General features: G+C 41.4%; 1 protein-coding gene across 1 annotated transcript in view; it reads right to left on the reverse strand.

Annotated features, from left to right (window-relative positions):
• Positions 1 to 20,767: 20,767 nt before the first annotated feature.
• The window catches only part of LOC126100896 (proteoglycan 4-like), an 84,835-nt gene continuing 82,316 nt past the window's right edge, over positions 20,768 to 23,286 (reverse strand). The window contains exon 13 of the mRNA XM_049911562.1: positions 20,768 to 21,271. Coding sequence (XP_049767519.1) covers positions 20,791 to 21,271 — 481 coding nt within the window. The 3' untranslated portion in view covers positions 20,768 to 20,790. The remainder of the gene's footprint in view (positions 21,272 to 23,286) is intronic.

Genomic DNA, 23,286 nt, shown 5'->3' on the forward strand with positions numbered 1-23,286 from the left:
TTCTTACGTGTCAAATGAAATGAATGCCATGAGGAATAGAATATTTGTTGACTGCGTCTCTTCTTGCTTCCATCCTTAACAACATATTTCTTCATTCTCGTGGTAATCATGACATTCTATGTGCATGCTGGAAACGATTGTAAGTGGACGAATTCGACATCGAGGTGCAAAGCGTTTGGTATCTTACATTATATTCAATTCGAATAAGCTTCCGGTGTATTTTTACTTCGTTTGTATTTTTAGATGATTATGAACGTTACGGAAATTTATCTCACATGCTTTATGTTGAATGAGAAACATTGAATGATCCGTTTTGCTTTCCCTACGTTGAAATGATATAATGTCGGCGTCAACAGCCTTCTTCCACGCCGGAAGCTGAAACTTGTATCATTCTGGATTAATGATAATTGAATGTTTCATATGTATACATAGCCCACAAGGCGACGTCAGAAACCATCAGGGAAGAACGCCGCATAAAAACCAAACGTGCGCGCGCGTCTCCACTCTGAAGAACCGTATCGGAGAATCACGGAAAGCATTTCGCTGAAGAGCTGCCTCGTCAGAGAGCCGAAAAATGGCAGCGTCGTAGCAAGTATTTGTCAACACTCTGATAGTGCATTTACTTCCGGGTGTAGGTCGGCGTTACCTCGCTAAATTCACTTGACATTCGTTTTCCACATCGAAGACTCGTACGATATAATCCACTGCAAGATGACACAATTAGAAAGTATATTTAATTTCTGGACTCCAAGAACGGCGTTCTTCGTATACAGTAACACCTGTTTGTGTGTGCATTCGGGAGGACGACGGTGCAATCCCGCGCCCGGCCATCCTGATTTAGGTTTTCAATGATTTCCCTAAATCGCTTCAGGCAAATGCCGGGATGGTTCCTTAGGAAGGGCACGGCCGATTTCCTTCCCCATCCGAGCTTGTGCTCCGTCTCTAATGACATCGTTGTCGACGGGACGTTAAAACAGTAATCTCCACCTCCTCTGTTTGTGTGTTTAAGGTTGCGTTTTGAGGCTCAGGCAACATCGCAGTGACTATAGTCCGCCTCTGGCCACCAGTGTGTCGTTAGCTCAGAGGTTCCCTTGTGCGTTGCAGTGCTTGTACTATAAGTTCGAATCACCGTAGAAGCCGCTGACTACAACCTTTTATTTTCCATTTTAATTAATGGAGTTGCAAACTGCTAGTAAAAATTTCTTATGCGAAATCTGAAGAATGCCTTTAAACATCAATCTTCGTCCGATTTCGACTTAGTAAATTAAGTTAATACCATGGATTTCTGTTTTGCAAATTCCAAGGTGCTTCACTGTAAAATAGGTCCTGAAAAGATTCAAACCGTCTGTCAACGATATAAATTTGAGCTTTACTCGTCATATAGGTCTAACATGTCGGAAGGTTGTTTATGAAGTGCACATGTTCATTAATATAGTTCCCATCTTCTAAATTTTTGCAATAGCATTTAACTGTAGACGTTTTCTAACACCGGCGTTAGCAATTCCTTTCCGTTCTCTGAAACCTTCAAAACGACAAATTTTTCTGGTTTAAATCTGATGACCTTAACTATCACTTCCGATCAACAATAAATACTTCATGAACCCATACATGGAACTCCAAATGTGCAGTGTGCCTGCACTGCTACAGAGCATGCATTGCAAGGTATTCACACAGTTTATCGCATAGACTTACCATAAGGAATGAAACAAGAACTGTAATACACTTTACACCACAGACGCTCACTCTGGCTTGAAGAAAACATCCAAACATTGACCAAAAGTTGCACAAATAATTAAGTTTGAAAGGAAAAGAAACGAGGTATGAAGCATTTATAAATTCATCGAATGTAGTGAGGTGATTTAATTTCGTCCCAGTCTATAAAATTAATTTCGGGCCATACTCAGCTCTTGCCGATTACCCGCCTACTAATCAGGGCGTCTGTCTCCGTTGCTTTTGAGCGTGAATGGAAATTGTAGAAATTTTCTGTGGATCAACATTTAATAATAAAGCGTTTTAAATCATCAAAAGCGATGAGCGGTAGCAGGCGCTTTCGATAAAGAACGGGGGAGTGCAGCGCCGCTGCTGTCGCCACGGCCGCTGCCAGTAGCCAGCAAATGGATCCCGGAGCTTTGCCGCATACGGCGTCCAGAGGAGGACAGTCTGCAGGAAATCTGCCGCAAAATCGTTACTAGATAAAATTTTGATATCGGTGTGTCACAAAGCGAAATAGATTGAATCTGCGCTACCATTACATTCGCGTCTTCAGCATTCAGACAGAAGAGGCTATAAAAATATTGTATGCCAGCTGCTCTCAATCCACTGACATTATGAACAGAAACAACGCACGCTACCGCTAGACCACAGGCGTAATCAGCATAGAGTCTCTCTATCTTGGGACAAGTTTTCCTCCAGGAAGTGCCGCAGTCTACAGTGTTGCCAGATTGTGCAGATAACCGGACTTAGAGAATTAGCGAGTTGGCCAGTTTTTTTGTCCCATGTCGCGATCGGCGCGGACTTAGCCTCTGAAGCGGCCGGCCGCCGGTCGAGTTTTATGTCAAAGAGTGTACGTTCTAAGTACTGTTATTGACCGTGGCCTGGGTAAAAAGAATTGTGGTTGCAAACTTCGTAATTAAATGGAAAGAAAGATTGCAGGTTCTGAACGCATGGCGGCCACGAAGGGGAAGAGATGAACACACTCACGTACCTCTACTGTTGAGCTGAGCCGACGTGAGGTTCGACGTCTCCATCTAAATTCTTCAAACAAAATTAAAATAATAATAATCTTCCAGAGTTACAGGAGCTTCGATCCATGGTATCGTAAATGAGAAAATCACATTGTTCATAAATTGCTTTCATTGTATAACACAATTTCACTTTAAAATTACACAGCACACCTTATCGCCAGGACATGAAAACAACGAAAAGGTAGCTATTACTAAAACTAATAAACGAACTGCGTAAATCTTGTTTTGTCCATCAGTGTTAAATTCCTTTGAAATGAATCTTTGTTATTAGAGTCGAATAATTATCTATACATCAATAACAAAAAAAATTATACGGTTCCTTTATTGAACGATTTATGAAGGGTACGCTCCAATAGTCTAGTATTAATTATTTGAGCCTATGCTGGATCTCTGGCGTATCCTGCCTTTGTGCAGGTTGATGGATGAATACAAATTGTGGACTACATAACAATATTCAAAGGCATCGTTATATATTAGTTCGTAATTCATATTCATGTAATGAAATGAATGAGTTTTCGTAGTGCTGTCATTCAGGATCACGTGAGCCGTGCGTGGCTCGTGTTCGTGCCATTTCTTATTTAACATCCGGTTTTTGCCTTACTGCCACCTCGTTATGTTAGTTTCAATTACATGTGTCACTGAGTTGCTGCTTTGCCTGCCCGTGAGCGGCAGCAGCAGCGCTTATCGATATAGACTCTGTCGTATTATCTTTGCTGGACTGCTATTGCTTCCCTGTCGTCGTGTGTCGACCCGTCAGAACGTGCCAGCTGGGGAGTTCGGACGTGGAGTGTTTGAGTTGGCACGCGACACAAGTTCAGTCCGTGCGCGGCAGCGGCGTGGTCCGGACCGCCATGACTCGCGAGACGGTTGCCGACACACGTGATTGGAGTGGCGACGACTTTGGTTGGTCGGTCGGTCGTCTTGCCGGACGACGTATATTTGGCCGGCGATCGCTTATGTGTTGGCTATGTGTGCCGACTCGTGATTCGTCCCTGTTACTGTACAGTCGCTGCCGTTAGCATTGTCTGGTTCTTCGTGCAAGTGTTCTTGAAACTGTGTGTAGTTTGTGCGATTTCGATTGACAAGTTATTGTAAATGTTGTCGGCGTACTGGCTCTGAGGAGTCGGTCGGTTGGCATGGAGCAGTGAGGAAATTTCGGCGGGGCGTAGTTTGGCCTCGGCCCGCTGGCGGTCTCTACGCGATGTCGGAGAGTGTGGCGCTGTTCCCACTGCTACGAGGTTCGTGGCTCACCGACCCTGGACACGAAACTTGAGTTTTCATTTAACCTACCAGGAAGTCAAGACTGTTCACATTTTCTCATTTGGAGTTTGTTGTCGGCTGTTGGGATATTCCCGCGAGCAACAACGTGGTTTTCAAGTTGGAAAATTCTAGCCACCCTCCGAGGAGTTTCAGTGTATTTGGTTATTTGAACTGAAGTGCACCAGCGGAATATTCTGCCTTGTGGCCGTTAACGTTCCGGTTACCTGCCCTGGGCGTTGACGTAAATTTCAGGCAGCGTAGTTTCCTCATCATGTTGTTGATGTCCAGCACGGTGTATAGTTTGACAGCTCCATATATGATTGGCTGTGGGCGCCAATATCTTCTACGTTGTTCCGTTGAACTCCCTGTTGTGCCCTGGTCGGGTGAACTGGAAGTTACCTTGTCCGTTGGTCCGCTGACTGTCGTCAGTTTGGTTGTCGTCGGATGGTGAATGGTTGGCCCGACTGCCTGTCTCACCTAAGTGAGCGTTAGTGTTTGAATTACAAAAAATATTTGAAATGGCTCTGAGCACTGTGGGACTTAACATCTGTAGTCATCAGTCCTCTTTGAATTACAGACAGACCGTTGAACATCTGGGCGCCCTTGTGTGTACTGCCTTATTTTTTTAAATTTGTTCTTTTTGTTGTTTGTACGTATATGGCTTCCAGCCGGTTTGGTGTTTTAAATTAGAATTGTTTTCGTCTTAAGGCCCTCAGCTTAGTTTAAAGTACTGTTTCACGTAAGCCCTTTGGCATTTTAAAATATTTTTGAATTTTTAAGTTTCCGGCCTTCAGCCGATTTGAATTTAACTTGTTTACTTCAGCCTAACTAAAGAACTGTTTTAAGATACATTTATGATTACGCTTGCGTTTTGAGTTAGTGGCCTTCAGCCGTTTTTAAATTAATGTGGCTTTCATTCGGTAATTACGTCCCAAAGATTGAAGCTGTGTGTTTAAACAATTTTTTGGGCTCTTGTAATGTTTGATCAAATAATAAAGTTGTATGTTCGAGTGCAACTGACAGCCCCTTATTTGACCCCTTTCCACAATTTATTATGCCTGTCCTGTCCTGCGGGTCAAGCAGGGCATTTCATCACGTTTTGTTTTGTATTCAGTATTATTTGACTACAGTCGTCCATGAGCTCAATCTAAGAAGCAGGCTGTAACTACTTTTGACCGCTTTCTGTTGGCATGCCACGTAGTAATTATAGCCTTGATATAGGAAACCACGTCGTCTAATGTTTCAGTGTGTTGCACTATAATAGCATAATTTTAAAATTAGCCGCGCTAGCTCCAGACTTTGGGTTGAACACTGCTGTATTTTAATAATAATTTCCTGTTAGTTTTTTTGGGATTCAGTCTAACTTTTCTTTATAACGTTTGAAAAAAAAATTAATTTTCTTTAGTATTTATGTTGCGGCTTACTTAGCTATGCTGGCATTAAGGTACTTTCAGTTTTGTGATATAATGCATTTATCGTAAATATGATGCGTAGGATGCCTTCACTAGGTTTTGTCAGGAAGAAATCATAAAGAAGTTATTTTAGCATTTTAGAACTTTTATGTATGGAATCGTAGTTGGTTTCAAATTACGTATGTGGCTTTTAATGGTAGAAACCGTGCACTGCGGCGACGACTGTCTTACTCGTTGTCAGTTCGTCTCGTGCACTGGCTGCCCTGTGGCGCCATAGTAGGCGTCACGCGTGATCATACGGGGGCAGTGTACATTGTAATTAAAACTTTTACTTTTGACGTATCAGCGCATCATTCATGTCGTATGATGTGCATTTGGAGATGTAATGGAAAGATTTTATGTGCAGCTGGCACAAGATTTCTATAATAATCTGTACGAAGATACGCTGTCATTGATTCCTCTATGGGTTAATCTAGCATCATTTATTAAACAGTTTGTAACACCTTTTGTGATATTGTTATAGATCTGATGACGGTTTGCCGAAACGGTTATTCGCAATACATTGTTTTATTGTGATCTTGACTAAGAAGTTTTTGCTCTCCTAAGAAACTAAATACAAATAGGACAGTTACAAAAGTCGTAGCAGAACTGAATGTCGCAGTCGCGAACCCTGTCAGCAACGAAACAGTATGACTACTCTAACTGATCTCTTTACTTATTGGCGCTACAATGCGCATAATACAGGGCTATTACAAATGATTGAAGCGATTTCATAAATTCACTGTAGCTCCATTCATTGACATATGGTCACGACACACTACAGATACGTAGAAAAACTCATAAAGTTTTGTTCGGCTGAAGCCGCACTTCAGATTTCTGCCACCAGGGCGCTCGAGAGCGCAGTGAGACAAAATGGCGACAGGAGCCGAGAAAGCGTATGTCGTGCTTGAAATGCACTCACATCAATCAGTCATAACAGTGCAACGACACTTCAGGACGAAGTTCAACAAAGGCCCACCAACTGCTAACTCCATTCGGCGATGGTATGCGCAGTTTAAAGCTTCGGGATGCCTCTGTAAGGGGAAATCAACGGGTCGGCCTGCAGTGAGCGAAGAAACGATTGAACGCGTGCGGGCAAGTTTCACGCGTAGTCCCCGGAAAATTGGCTCATGCCACAACTGGAGACCGACAGCGCCGACATCATCTTTCAACAACTCCACCGCACTTTCATCATGATGTTCGGCATTTCTTAAACAGGAGATTGGAAAACCGATGGATCTGTCGTGGTGGAGATCATGATCAGCAATTCGTGTAATGGTCTCCACGCTCTCCCGACTTAACCCCTTGCGATTTCTTTCTGTGCGGTTATGTGAAAGATTCAGTGTTTAAACCTCCTCTACCAAGAAACGTGCCAGAACTGCGAGCTCGCATCAACGATGCTTTCGAACTCATTGATGTGGACATGCTGCGCCGAGTGTGGGAGGAACTTGATTATCGGCTTGATGTCTGCCGAATCACTAAAGGGGCACATATGGAACATTTGCGAATGCTTAAAAATTTTTTTTGAGTTTTTGTATGTGTGTGCAAAGCATTGTGAAAATATCTCAAATAATAAAGTTATTGTAGAGTTGTGAAATCGCTTCAATCATTTGTAATAACCCTGTACATTTTTTGAAGTTGAGTTCTACTTGAAGTCCAAACCGGTCGTTAATATTATAGCGATCTACACTGTTGTTTTAACCCCTTAGATCACGATACTTTCTTTGCTGTCACCTGCATTCGTCCATTTCCGCACTGTTTTCATTAGTTTCCTTCGAAACTGATAAAACAGGACATACGCTCGTATGTCGTTTCTCGTTCGTGTTCACCCCTCAAAGTATGTACCTTTCCTCTGACTCACCCAGTATGCAAAGACATTATGTGGGCTCCATGAAAATCATGCGGAACGCAATTTTGATCATTCAGATATTTTTGCGCATATTCCTCAAAGAAGTCTTTTTCACTTGAAGTAATGACGAAGATTATTTATTTGCTGCTAGTGTAGATTGTGAGCGACAAAATATTAGCACTAATATGAAAGACGAATGTGAACATAAAATAAACCGCTTATTCCGTCTCAGCATTCAGGAAGCAATAAATGAAGCCAAGGAAAAAGTATACAATGGCAATTAAAGCTCAGGAAGACAGTGGTTTCCAGTGACATTGTACTTTTGTCACAGACGGCATTGGTCTGTAAAGGTGACTAAGCAGAACACATCGTGTTTACAAAATACGTAGTTCTACTTGAGTAGAAGTAAAATGAAGATTATGGAAAAAAATCGACTCATAACATAAAATGCTGTGGGCATTAGATAAGCGTATGTATAATATAACCAGTAAATGAGTTTGACTCGTTGAGCACAAAAGTAACCGACTATTGTCGAAGTACAGAGGATATAAAATATATACCGGTCATAACAAGGAACCTGCTTCTGAAGAAGAGGAATGTATTAATATCGAGTACAAATTTAAGTGTTCTAGAGACTTTTTGAAGATATTTATTTGGAGTGTAGGAACTAGGGAAGTGAAATAGGAATGTTGAACGTTTCATACCTGAAGATAGTAGAATCTTGTGAAACGTGGTGCTACAGAAGAATGTTGTTAGAGAAACAGTTGGAAATACCCTGAGAACTGCGTGGTTGAACGCAAGCGCAGGTGCCAGCAAAGCCTCAAGGTTGCGCCGTTATATTTGACGATGTACGCCACCTGTGAAATGCCCTCAATGCATTGCAACTGTCAATGGTGGACAGAACAGTGTTCTGTGTAGACGTGAGTGCATTATGTAGTATGCTTAGTTCCGAAAACAAGGAAGTCGAAGCGTGTGGTGTTTCAAAAGATACCATGTCGAACACTCATACCATATACAGGCAAAGAGGAGAAAACATATTCCACTAAGACGCAATGCCGACGAAAGTGCTTTTTGATCGTTGCTGAACGTCACAGGAGAGGATCTTGATTAAAAATAAGGGAATGACAGCAACGAAAGTCACTGCAGAACTAAATGTCGCACTCACGAACCCTGACAGGAAAAAAAAAAAAACAAACAGCATTGGGAATTGCACGGTTAGATGGAATTCCAAAAACACTCTTCAGTGATACAAGTGCCTGTAACAGGAAAATATGGCGCCAAAGCCGTAAAACGTGGACTGTGTAGTAAGGGAAGAAAGTCATACGACCAAGTTTGCAACCAGAGACTAAAACATGGCAATGGTTCGATGACGATATGGGCTGTCATATCGTGGTATTCCATGGTTCCCACGGTTACTCTGCATGGTCGCATTACTGCATGGATTATGTGACAGTTGTGGCTAATCAGGTCCATAGCAGAGTGCGTCAGTTTGCCAACCGTGGTGCTGTGTCCCAAGACGACGGATCCCCTGTTCTCACAGCTCGCAGCGTCCGGGAGAGGTTACTGCGAGTATGAGGATAGTTGTCACATCTCCCCTGACACTACGATGACCATATATCAGTATTATTGAACCTTTGTGGTTTTCTTTGGAGAGAAGGGTCATGATCGCTATCAGACTCCATCATCGTTATCACAACTTGCCACTACTTTGCAGGAAGATTGGTATAAAGTTCTCTTGAGAACCATGCACTGCACGTATTTGTCCATTCAGGGATTAGTGGAAGCTGTATTGAATGCCAACGGTTTTCGTACACCGTATTATGCATGGTAATATGTTGCGTTTTTGGTGTTTTCATATTTTTGAATACTCCTTGTAAATGGGTGGGTAGGATAAGTAAATAAAAGGTTCTTAATCTTATCGGGGAAGAAACAATATGGAGTACAAGTTAACTGAAAGGAGGGACTGGTTGAGGGGACATATCCTGAGTCACTAAGAAACCGTAAATTTGGTAATGGAGGAATGGGTAAAGGGTTGTAGAGTGAGACCAAGAATTGACTACAGTTTGGTGCAGATGTCGATTGCAGTAGCATTGTGTAGCTGAGGTTGCTCACATAGGACAGAATAGTGTGATCAGCTGCATGGGATCAGACTTCTGACTGAAGCCTCCAGTGACAGCAGGGGTTTCACTAGACGGAGAAATGAGCCGCCACCAACCCTCCCACCCTGACACTTTGTCGGCCTGACGGTTGAAACAGGTGGAACCCCACGTGGTCGATCAGAGTGGCAGCCCATAGCCAGCGGGGCTTTCCCTCGCCACAGTTACGGTGCAGAGACGTGTTGACTCACGTACGCTGATAGTGCTGGCAACAGCTGAGTACACGGCACTACCAACAGGTAGTTGCCGAGAAGGATGAGGAAGAGTGCCTCATGTTGTACTGGGAAGATTGAGCTCATTTTCTCAGAGGGAATCTACGAAATACATGACAGGCTGCTGAGTGGTAGGCACGCTACACTGCCGACTTCGGGACAGTATAGATCAGGGTAGCAGCACAGCAGGAAAGACGAATGGCGCTTCTGGTCCCATTAGCATGAGAAAACACTAGGTGAAGCTATGTTTTTTCAAATAGATACCCTTTTCCGGAATCTATTTTGCAACGAGAGATTTTGGCTCCCAGATACATGGATAGTCATTTCTCAGTGATAGCACGAAAGACACGTAAGAGATAACTATGCCTTTTTATTTTACTGATGAATTACGGTCTTCCGTAACTGCTGGATTTGAGAAGCATGACTGAAAAAAATTCGTGGACGGGTGCAATAGTGTTCAGATGATTTCCAATCAGTGGTGTCCAGAACCCTGAGGGCGCAGAGGACAGCCACAGATTGCAAAAGTGTTCCGTGGGGTGTTCCTTATTTTTGAATGACAATTTTTTTTTAAATTTTGGGGCTCAGAAATCGCCCCAGTTTTCCCTCAATATGTAGACGACAGCAGGACTGGGGACCTGGTGCATGCCTGCGCCATCACAACTGAGTTCGGTGAATGTGCTTTATTTTTGTTTTAGAAGATGACGTTTGAGTTACCGAGTACTAAAAAAGCAAATATTTGTAATCGGAAAAATAAATTACGAAGTAACAGTCGTAAAACTGCTCTAAAACCGAACTATTCTTGGAAATTGTTACCTTAATATTTAGAGAATCAGAAAGACAGTAACAGGAAGTGCATTTTGTTTAATTCGTGGCCGGTTTAGTATCTGGGAAATGACAAGAATTCCGGACAGATTACTGGCAAACTGTGTTCGAACTCTTGTGGATCTTTGTCGAGACTACAATAATAATAATAAAGGTGACGAATTTCCAGATGACTACAACCATTGTGTGGAAGATTATCGATATGTTTCCGGAAATTTATATCATATCTTGCCACGCTGATGGCCTCGATATATTGAAAGTAGAAGGAGATAATATATTCTTGCAGCGATAAAGTACAACAGTAGATATGAGAGCAAGAGGAAAGCGAGCTGACGCAGCAGCCACACTGCACTGCGGCCTCGTTGTCCTTCCATTCCCACTTTCCATGAATCATTTCCATGATAGACTTGTGGGACGAACCATTTTATATGCACATCGTACACATTGTAATTAATTATTAAATATGCTGAACATTTGTAATTTTTCTGTAAACATGTAGATATGAGTTTGTAGTTCCTACTCACCACCTTTTCACATTACAGTAATAGAAATGCTTCTACGAAATAGAATGAGCTGTCAAGAAGAAACTATTGCAGTTTTCTTTTCTGTCCATCAGACATTTTATATCACTGAGTTATCAAAAAGTTTAGATGCGACATTGTGCACACCGTTTGTTCTAAAGATAACCTTTATGTGGACTAATACATGCCTTTTTTCTTTCTAGTATTATAACTGTGTTCAACTGTGTACATTCTCTTTGAACTGCAGAGAATTATTTATAACAAACTTCATGAGGGAATAAGTAGACTCTGAAGCAATAGTCATAACTCCCAGCTTCTTAACTAGATGTCCACAGGAAGATTGCGGTTGAGCACCACATGTTATTCTTACAGCGCGTTTTTGAGCAATGAACACTTTCTTTCTTGAAGATAAGCTAACCCAGAATATTTTTCCACATATGTTATTCAATTAAAATATGCAAAATATGTCAACTTACTGATTTGTCTCTCCCCAAGATCTGCAGTAATTCTAAGTGCAAATGTGGCTGAACTTTGTTGTTTTAAGAATTCCAAAACGTGCTTTTACAGTTCAAATTCTCATCGATATGTACACCTAAGAATTCTGAAATTTCCATCATATTTACTGTTTCGTCATCATGTGTTACAATTTTCATTGGTGTACCACCTCTAGATGCGCAGAACTAATTTGTTGTGTCTTTTTAAAACTGAGCGTGAGACATTCGTAGTCAACGGTACTTCTATCAACCCTGTCTATCATTTCTTCTGTTGCTGTATTTGTGTTTGTACAGACTACACTACTAGTCTCATCTGCGAAAAGAACTAATTTCGCTTGTTGTATATTAGATAAAAGATCGTTTATATATTTAATAGACAATAGCGGACATAAGACTCAGTCTTCCCAGTCGGAATAATGTCCATAGGATACGCTGGGTGAGTTAAAATTACTAAGTACAACTACCTGCACTATTCTGGTTAGACGTGACATTATCCTACGTTGGTTATACTATCAGTCACATAGAACTTCAGTTTACCGAGGAGAATATTATACTTCACACAATCAGATGACTTATATGGGTCGCAGAAATTGTAACCAGCACTAATCTGTTATTTATTGCTTGTAAAATCTGGTGAGTGAACACATGAGTGGAACTCTTAGTATAACAAGTCTTCTCAAATTCAAACTGTGACTTTCTGAGGATATCAGTGTTGACTGGGTAGACTAGTAGTCCAGAATACATTACTTTCTCAACAATTATGTTAAATGATGTCAATAGTGAAGCAGGTCGGTAGTTATTATCATCTTTCTTATCACCTTTCTTAAGGACTGATTAAACAACGGAATATTTCAGTATCTTTGTCAAACTGCCTTGAATTGGCGATGCATTGCATGTATCAGATAATACAGGTCTTATTGTATGGCAACAAGTCTTCAGTATACTATTGGAAATACCATCAAATCCAGATGAGCTTTTATTTCTTAGAGAATATATAATTTCTTTAGTTTCAGGAGAAGATGCTAATAAATTAACGCCACTGAATTTATGAGAGTTACTTTTGCACAATGCTGCTCTAAATTTTCTCTTTAACTGTTTGTCCCTATACTTTGTAATAGTATGTTTAATAAATGATTATTTTGATATATTCGCTACCTGTTACCCATTTATAGCCCTTCCATTCAGTTCATTAGGGACGTTTTCCTGTTCTGTGGCTGGCTGTCCTGTCTCTCGTTTCTCTACATTTTGTAAGTGCTTAAGTCTATTGTCGGAATTACTAATTTGTCATATTATGAGCATGCTCCTTGATTTATTAGTAACTTTTATTAGTATTCTTTCAGTAGTTTTTGTAGTTTGCCACCATCTCAGGTCCTCTACTTGTTACTGGCAACAGATACATTTCTATTTTCCTTTCATATTATACCCTAAAACCTATGTGTTCCATGGTTTCTTACATGGCTGCTTAGTGCCCTTTCTGACTGATAAGCGTATGTGGAAAGCTATTTGCAAATAATGATACAAATTTATCAAGAAATAGATTAAATTTCATACTAGCTGTTGATTCATAAAGTTCAAACTGGCCATCTCTTGCAAACTGTTCTTAAAAACATTTGTCCTGGAGTCGTTAATTATTCTTACTGACATTAAATCCGCAAAATGATGACTAGTGGTCCTGGAGACGTATCAGTTTTCTTAATACTCACCATTTTTGGTTCTCCAAATGACTAGCTTTCTAGTACACTGACGTGACATTGTATATTTATCATTGTCAAATGGTGATAATAAAAGCCTATAACAACGATAATTCATACTGTGCTGCTGTAATGTTCATTTGAAGTTGTTTTTACTTGATAATATACTTGGAATACGCTGTCTGAAGATGTTGTTTCGTGACTAGGGAAGGTAATTGAAGGATTAATATAAATATTGTAAATATTTAAGTATATATAGCGATGTATATAATGTTGTGTAGTCAAGTAGTGGATCACATATGCTGTATGAAACGTTTTATAGAAAGACGTTCAAAGCGTCCACCTTGATTTGTGAAAGCTTCATCACTCACTGGATGATACTTTGCAACACACCTGCGTCCATCATTGCTGAAATGGGATGCATGTTAGCTGTGGGATGATTCTAAAAACGTGTTGATTTAAGTGTCCCCACAAATAAAAGTCTAGGGGATTGAGCTCAAGGGAACATGGATGCTTCGGTGTTATCTATAGTGATCTTATCTAAATTGTTTTTCTGTTTTTGCCTTATGAGACTTCTGTATAAGTATGCTCTTCGATGTAAATGTTTCATTCTTTTTTTTATGACTGAGCCAGTGAGTCTCTTATCTAGTAGGGACAGTAGTACCCTTCGTTCTGGCATGCGCGTTTTCTCTTCGGTTCTCCTCTTCTGGTCGCTATTTAAGCGCAGCGCTTCTGGCTGTGGCTCTCTCGGTTTTCTGCTCCGGGGCCCCAGTAGTCGTGCTTGCCCGTTGCTTGGGCGCATGTTGTGTTGGTGAGTGTTGGAGCTACTGTTACGGTTGCTCGCGGCACTGCGTTATGATTTGAGGAGTGTGTCGGCGGCAGGCTGGTGGTGATGGCCTCCAATAGCCTAGCAAGTGTGTAAATTGTACTGCCTGACACTGGATGCCTATGTATTCTGTGTGGATACTCGTCGTTTTCTGCTACTAACGGCGGGCATCAGCTATTTCTTTGAATTTGTGTTTAGTGATCAATCTGATCGTAATTTGTGTTTACAGCCGGAAACAATGATTTGTTTGTGATTATTCCCACCGTGGCGGGAATAAGGAATTCACTCTTGCTCCCAGTGTATGTTGCGTAGTGGTGTTAAGAGTGTAAAACACTGCTCAGTGGCGGGAGCAAAAAAAAATGGTTCAAATGGCTCTGAGCACTATGGGACTCAACTGCTGAGGTCAGTAGTCCCCTAGAACTTAGAACTAGTTAAACCTAACTAACCTAAGGACATCACAAACATCCATGCCCGAGGCAGGATTCGAACCTGCGACCGTAGCGGTCTTGTGGTTCCAGACTGCAGCGCCTTTAACCGCACGGCCACTTCGGCCGGCTTGGTGGGAGCACTAAGCGAGAATAGTGTGAAGGCTGCATGAGTTATTCTAGGATCTCTGCATTCCATGTTTAGTGTTAATACAGTGTGTTTATGATGTTACTTGTGTATCTTATGATTTATTCCGTGGTCTCCGTTTATGCCCTTGGTTCTGCAGGCTCTTAACTTCTCCAGAATTTATGCTTGTTATTGGGGTCTGCCTATAAGAGTAAGGAATTATGAGCTGTAAGAAGTGAATAATTTTCCATTCTATTTCTTTGAGGTCTTGCTTGTGTTAAGGGTATTAAATTTAAAGGGAATGGGGGGGAGGGGGCGGGCATAACTCTGAAATAAGAGGGTTTGTGTTGTGTCCTTTGGTTTGGTTGTGTGTCCTTTTTTTATGTTACAATGTACTACGAGTGGACTGACCGATACAGGGGGCGGCACCTTGACTGAAATACGTTAGGACGCCGTTGGCTCGGCCGGCTACATCTTGGTGACGCTTGGCGCTACTTGTCTGTATCCTGTCAGAGTCGACAGAAAGTTGAGTATTCTATCTCGTAATTATGAGAGATTCCTTTTGTTAATGTGTTCATGCTGCGCCAAGGTGCGTCCCCTGTTCCTAGTAGTTTTGTCCCTCTTGTTTTAGGGTGGTTCGTCCGTTGGGGTGTGCCCGCTGTTGCGTCGAACTTAAACTGACAGATAACGTAACTCTGCTTCCTGCCTAAATATTGTTGCTATACTTGAAAGGGATTTCACGAGTAAGTTCAGTGGAATGAGTCACTATACAACTGGTAGAATTCCGTTGTTCTATGTTCTGTTTATTGGTCTAAGGTTCCTGTTGGGGAATTTGCTCTTTTACTTACAGGTTGTTATTTGATATTCTGTACTGTACTGTTGCTTGATTTAGTCCCGGTAAATTCCCGTCACATTTGTGGGCAATTATGGTTGTCATCTATATGTATCTGGTGCTATTTGTTATTTAGTTAAAAGGAAGGATCTTTACTTAACTTGTTTCTTGTAAAGACTGTATCAGGTTTTTAATTATATTTGTTATTGGTGGCTATTGGAAGGCTGGTTTTGTAAAAGATTTTGTAAAACTGTTTTTGGGGCTATGTGTAATAAATCTTTGTGAACTACAAGCCTGCGTTTGCCTTTCCTTGTAATTGTCCTTTGTCAGTGGTTTGAGGGTTGTAAATTTCACATCCCAATGATAGTTTATATAATTGTAGTTTATCTATGAATATAATTTCGAAAGTAATGTGCTGTCAAAGAATGTAAAAGCTAAAAATTTAATTGTAGTAGTGGCTCGTGCACAGGGAAAGTAGGTTTGTAATCATGTAAAATTTGGAGGGAAGTCCCTTCACAGCGGAACTGGCTACACATAAACAGAAAAGCTGGATCTGGTGGTCGTACAGCAAGGCTCCTGTGTAGCATGAGTCAGCCAGTGGCCAGCAAGCAACGATTGCACATCTTCTGAACTGAAAGAGGCGAGAAAATCTGCAAGATTATATAATATAACCTTGGATGCAGAAGTAATGCGGCTTATTATTCATGGAATACTTCGGTAGGCTCTGTACTATGAAAATCTGACGCTAAGAAGAGAGTTTTCAGAACTTGTTGCACAAGGGAGCCATGGATACTTTTACCGCCTTTTTTGAGTAACGCTGGAAATCGATGCTGCCACCACCCTCATCCAGGAAGAGGCACACCAAGACTGCTTCCGGAAGTAGAAACGGCGTTGGGAGTGGTGTGTCAATTGTGGCGGATAGTACTTGGAAGGAGACCATGCACCACAAGGAAAACATAAGCCTAGAAAAATTTTGTGGACAACGTTCCAGAATTTCTTGTACAAACCGTATTTCGCAACCATGACTTATTCAAGTGATAGTTCGTTAATATACATGATTGTTGAACTTTTTGGTTTTGGAATTAGAATTTTTATATTTTCCTAGAAGTATTAGGGTGTTTTACCTCTCTGATACATCTTGCACAATAGATGGAAGAGTTTTATCGTGGCTGGTTCTACTAAGTCTACCAGTACTTCTCGCAGAATGTCGTCTAGTTCTGGGACCTTGTTTCAACTTAGGTCTTTCAGTGCTCTGTCAAATTCTTCTTGAAGTAATGTATCTTCCATCCCGTCTTAATCTACGTTCTCATTCTTTTCTTCAAGTTCTACTTCCTTGTCATCATCATCAGTTATCTGCTATATTAGCAGGTCCTTTGCCTCTCCATTTTCTGCGATCCATTGCTTCCTTCTTAAGGCTGCTGTATGTTGTACCGTCCATCATGTCATCCAGTATCTGGAATCTCTTCCTTCCTCGCTTCCTTTTCCCTTCTACATAACCTTCTAAAACTGTTTTTATCAGTCCATCATTCTTTCTTAATATATGCCCAATCCAATTTCTTTTTCTTCTCTTTATTACATCTAGTAGCTGTCTTTTCTCTCCCACTCTTCTCAGTACCTCTTCAGCCCCTCAATACACTCCTTCTTCCTTTTTTACTTCCTTATATAGCCCCTCTATACACTCCTTCTTCCTTTCAGCTTTCCCTTCTTTGCTTAGGACTGGTTTTCCATCTGAGCTCTTGATATTCATACCGATGCTTGTCTTTCCCCCAAAGGCCTCTTTCATTTTGTTGTAAGTGGACATATCTTTCCTGGAATGATATATGCTTCTAAATCCTTAAATTTATCGTCTTGGCATTCCCACTTAGCCATTCTGCATTTCTTGTCAATCTAATTTTTTAGATGTTTGTATTCCCTGTCACCCGCTTCACTTGTTGCATTTTTATATTTTGTCCTTTTTATCAATTATATTCAGTATGTCCTGTGTACCAACAATTTCTTTTAGGTCTTGTCTTTTTACATATTTGATCCTCTGTTGCCTTCAGCATGTCGTCTCTCAAAACTACCCATTCATGCGCTCATAGTCTATTCTATTCCTTTCCCCTGTTAGTAGTTGCCTAATGATCCCTCTGAAACACTCAATAACCTGTATTTCTTTCAACTATCCAGTTCCCATCTCGTTAACTGCCTTACTTTTTGCAATTTCTGCAGTTTTAATCTACAGTTCATAAGCAATAAATTGTTGTCGGAATCTACATCTGTCTCTGGAAATCTGTTACAATTTAAAATTTGGTTCGAAAATCTCTGTCGTACCGTTACATAATCAATATAAAGAAACATTCTGGTGTCTCCTTGCCTTTTTCACGTGTACAGCCTAATTGTATGATTCTTAAACAAACTGCTGGCGAAGATTAAATTACGTTCTGTGCATATTTCTACCAGGCAGCTTCGTCTTTCACTGCACTCCCTATTCCATATTCCATATTTTTTCTTGTCTTCCTTTTCCTACTCTCGAATTCTAGTTTTCTAGCACATTTAAATTTTCGTCCCTCTTAAGTATCTGAATAATTTCTTGTCTCTCATCGTAAGCATCTTCAATCTGTTCATCATTTGCAGAGCCAATTAGCAAATAAACTTGTGCTAGTAAGGTGGTTGTGGGCTTAATGTCTATCTTGACTATGATAATCCGTTTACTATGCTATTGATAGTACCTTACCCGCATTCTTATTGTCTTTTACATTATTATTAGACCGTTCCCACATTATCGCTATTGGATTTTGTATTTAAAACTATGTATTCACCTGTGCAGAAGGTTTATTACTCCTGCCACCGAATGTCAGTAATTCTCACTATATCTACCTTCAACGTATATATTCTTCTTTTCATGTTTTCCAGCTTACCTGCCAGATTAAGGATCTAACACTTCACACTCTGATCTGTAGAACACCACTTTTGTTTCTCCTGATGATGACATCCTCCTGAGTAGTTCCAGTCCAGATATCCGATTGGTGAACTATTCTATCTCCAGAATATTTTACCCAGAAGGACGACATCATTATTTAACCTTACAGCAAAGCTGAATGCCCTCAGGAAAAATGACATTTGTAGCTTTCTCCTGTTTTCAGAAGTTCACAGTATCAGCACAGCAAGGCCGTTTTGGTTGATGTTACACTGCCAGATCAATCGACCGCTCAGAGTGTTGCTCCTGCAATAACTGAAAAGACTGCTCCCTGTCCTCAGGAACCACACGTTTGTATGCCTTCTCAATAGATACCCCTTCGTTGTGGTTGCATGTATGGTACAGCTAACTGTGTCCCTAAGGCATGCAAGACACACCACCAACAGCAAGGCCTATGGTTCATGGAGCAGGCTGGTAGGTCAGTATTCAATAGAGGAAAGGATAACTGTGATATCAAGGAACTTAACTGAGGTGGTTTGGAAAAAGACAAACTTTCCCAAAATCGTGTTGGGTCAACATAGAAAACAACTATTGGGGTAAACTATGAGGCGCTTCTTCTTTTTTTATGGCCTAGTGGTGAAAGTAATCAATCAGTATTGGTCTATAGTACATTCGGTACACTGCTCATGTATATTTCTGGACGTTTGTAATCCACTTTCTGCAAGCCACTGAAGGGCATGGCGTAGTATGCTGCCCATGGTACTATATACTCGCGGATTCTCCATTCCTTTCGCAGATGGGTCACAAGAAGAATGTCTGTGTAATTGCCATTGTGTTCTCTATAAACTGTATCTTAATTGGAATTATTTACTTGATTTATGAGCCACAGTAGAGAACGCTATTTTCTGTGCTTTTAATACCTTAATTATAACCTCAGTCATGCCATACTGCTTGATGTACATCGCCTTCATGTGCATTGTTGTGAAAAGTGTGTTGCCGTCTAGTGTTCATAGCTCTCAATATGTCTTGGGGCTGAAAAACAGCTTCATTTCTTTCGCCACTTGCAGTTTGATGGCGAAAAATAGACACAAGAATATGAAGAAGATTATTAATATTATATTTCGCATGAGCTGTCTTTCATATCTGTGTGTAATGCAGTATCTTATCATGGCCTCTGTCTTCTGAACAGTTAACAAAAAGGAACTTTCTTAGATATTTCACTGGCAATTACTTATATCAGAGCTTGTAAGGCAGGCTGTAGCTGCTGCCCAGTAGTTAGAGCCAGAATCCTGTTTCCCATTTTCCACCTGTGTATGCATTTTTTTAAATGTTACGAGCACCTTTGGTATTTATTTCGCAGTGTGGAGGCAGTCATGCGATGTGTCCTGTTCTCTGAATGTACTTCCCACACAAATTCCTATTTCGGTTTGGCACACTGTTGGCGGGGGCAGTGAGGGCGCACACAGTGCTGGCACCTGTCTAACCAGAGTTTTCACGAGACACTTTGTGTTGCAGCCCCTGCAAACACTCTGCTAATATGACAGAAATGTACAGAAGGGCAACGTGGAAAGCAGGACAGTCTGCTATAGCACCCTATAATGTGACAGTGGAGGTTCATTTTATCTAATACATCATAGTATGTCTCTTAACAGCAGCTTATAGCTGTATGGCAATAGTATAATTAGAAGTTCTTCTACGGTACTTTTTAAATGAAAATAGCCCGCATCTCGTGGTCGTGCGGTAGCGTTCTCGCTTCCCACGCCCGGGTTCCCGGGTTCGATTCCCGGCGGGGTCAGGGATTTTCTCTGCCTCGTGATGGCTGGGTGTTGTGTGGTGTCCTTAGGTTAGTTAGGTTTAAGTAGTTCTAAGTTCTAGGGGACTGATGACCTAAGATGTTAAGTCCCATAGTGCTCAGAGCCATTTGAACCATTTTTTTTTTTAAATGAAAATAAAACGATAATACAATATCATGATGTGGTGTGAATGAACATGTGGCTAAACTGAATCAGATCATAACTAAAGTGGTGTGAGCATCGCTAATGAAGCCACGTTCTAAATATAAACAAAAATTATTGTATCATCTCTATGACACGAAAGTAAATTAAGAGTTAGATCTCAACTGAAGACGCCTTCTAGCCATACAGCTTATGTGCTAGTAATATTGGTATGCTGAATTTTACAGTAGTTTCACATAGCTCATGCCACGCTTCTTCAACGTAATTTTTTTAGTAATCGCGTGCTGCAGAAAACTCGTGTTTATTTCTAATGAAGAATTTTTAATGTTAGTTGAGTTTTCACAAAAATAAGCGTGCTTCCTGTTGCTTACTTTACTTTCTAGATATCTCATTATCGCGCTTGTTGTGATGGGTACAAACACTGACTGCAGGATTAACTTTTTCATACTCTTTATTTTAAAAATACAGAAAATTCATCTACTGAAACTCCATTCGTTTTCCTCCAGGAGAACGTAATGCGTTGATGGGTTTATCTTAGCATGCTTATCAGATGTTGGTGGTGCTTATGCCTGGCGAAGTCAAGCGGTGTGTACAGTTCGTCAGTTGTAGCTTTCCTGTCGGCGCCCACCTCCAGCAGCGCCGCCGCCGCCTCCGTGTGGCCACGCACTGCCGCCCAGTGCAGCGGCGTCCACCCCCACCGGTTCCTGGCGTCGGTGCGGGCGGAGGACGCCACCAGCAGCCGCACCACGGCGGCGTGGCCACTCTGTGCAGCCCTGTGCAGGGGCGTGGTCCGACAGTCGTTGGTGGCGTCCACCTCGGCGCCACCCTCCAGCAGACACCTCGCCACATCGACGTGCCCCCTCTCTGCTGCCCAGTGCAGGGCGGTGTACCCGTCACTGTCCCTCACCTCGAGGTCTGCTCCTGCCGCCAGCAACGTCTGCACGTCAGACACTGCCCCCACTTTAGCCGCCTTGATCAGCCTCCTGCCCTTCTCTTCACCAGAAAGTCTCCTGCACAAACAGAGAAATTCTCACACATTTCTCCAAACACACACTTCTGATGAAGAAAACTGCCACAGAAGCATAACTGTGAACACTTCTTCACGAATAAATTACGTATCTGCAATTTTTTACCTATTGTGATGCAGAAAAATGAGGAAGGTCTGCGTATGTTAAGTTACAAATGCACAATGATGTCGTCATCTCAAAGACTTCATCCACTTTCCATTAAAAATTCCTAGAATTCATTTCTCAAGAAACGTCAAATATCCTCTTGTTCCAAGAGGTCCTCCACCAGCCGTCTTCAATGGAGTTGTACATTGTCACTCATAAAAATGAAGTCGGGGTCTAATGCATTCCGGAAAAGCGAAACATGTGGAGGGAATACGGTATCACAATAACATTGACTAATGCATGCACTGTCAGTATCCCCACGTAATATCGTGCTTCCAAACAGCATGACACCTAGACCACCAATGCTGACCATACCCTCATACGCAACCGCGAGAACTGTCACACATAATTGTTTTGGTGATCCAGGTATTATGGTGTACTGCCTCCAGATCTATGAATGCAGTACACTCGTTGGTGAACATTAATGTGGTACTGTACTCTGTCCCCATATTCTGATTTTCAGTAATGCTATAGGCCTTAACTACATCATTATAGATGATAATGCACGACCGCAACGAACAGCACAGGCAGAGGCGTTGTTATGAGATGCCATTTGGCGGATAGACTTGGCTGACCGTTATCTGACGTAATTCCTATTGAACACATGTGTGATGCATTGGATAGATCTACTTCAGCGTTCACACGTGCCAACGACCAAGCAGCAGTCATCAGCCGCGATGGTGGAGAAAGAGAATGCACTGCTACAAGAACTCCTTACCAGTCTTCCATGGGAGCACATTACGCAGCACGCATTACTGTCTATGGTGATCGAACACTCTATTATAAACCATGTCTCACTTTTTATGATGTACAGGAAACCATTGTAATTCATGGTGACGTTAGTGTAACTGTTGCCTTTGCACAAAAGTGTCATTTCTGTGGGCCTCACTGCGCAGTTCTTTCAGTTCTGTACTACACTGTAGAGCCGGCCGGAGTAGCCGAGTGGTTCTAGGCGCTACAGTCTGGAGCTGCGCGACCGCTACGGCCGCAGGTTTGAATCCTGCCTCGGGCATGGATGTGTATGATGTCCTTATGTTAGTTAGGTTTCAGTAGTTCTAAGTTCTAGGGGACTGATGACCTCAGTAGTTAAGTCCCAAAGTTCTCAGAGCCGTTTTTTTGCTTATCGTCCATGTTTCACTTCCATACACGGCTACACTCCATAGAAACACTTTCAGATAGGACTTCCAGACACTTTATGTTAAAAAATTTCTCTTCTTCAGAGACACTTTTCTTCCGATTGCCAGTCTACTTTTTATGTCCTCCATACTTCGACAATCATCATTTACTTTGCTTCCAAATAGCATAACTGATCTTCTACTTTAAATGTCTCGTTCTTTGATCTGATTCCCATAGCGTCACCTGATTTAATTCGACTACATTCCATCATCCTTGTTTTTCTTTTGTTGATGTTCATATCCTCCTATTCAAGACACTGTCCATTCTGTTCATTTGCTGTTCCAAGTCGTTTGCTGTCTCTGACAGATTTACAGTGTCATCAGCAAACCTCAAAGTTTTAATTTCTTCCTCCTGAACTTTAATTATTATTCCAAATTTTTCTTTTATTTCCTTTACTGCTTGTTCAATGTACATATTGAATAACATCGTGAATATGCTGCAAGCCTTTCTCACTCCCTTTGCAATCACTACCTCCCTTTCACGCTCCTCTACTCTTATAACTGCCATTTGGTATCTGTACAAGCTGTGAATAGCGTTTCGCTCCCTGTATTTTATCCCTGCTACCTTCAGAATTTCAAAGAAAGTTTTTAAGTCAACATTGTCATAAGCTTTCTCCAAGTCTATAGGAATTAGAGTCAGAATTAAAAGAAATGATGGATACGGAGGCTATAAGAGAA

Source organism: Schistocerca cancellata, chromosome 9 (genome assembly GCF_023864275.1).
Source record: "Schistocerca cancellata isolate TAMUIC-IGC-003103 chromosome 9, iqSchCanc2.1, whole genome shotgun sequence".
In the NCBI taxonomy this organism is placed as follows: domain Eukaryota; kingdom Metazoa; phylum Arthropoda; class Insecta; order Orthoptera; family Acrididae; genus Schistocerca; species Schistocerca cancellata.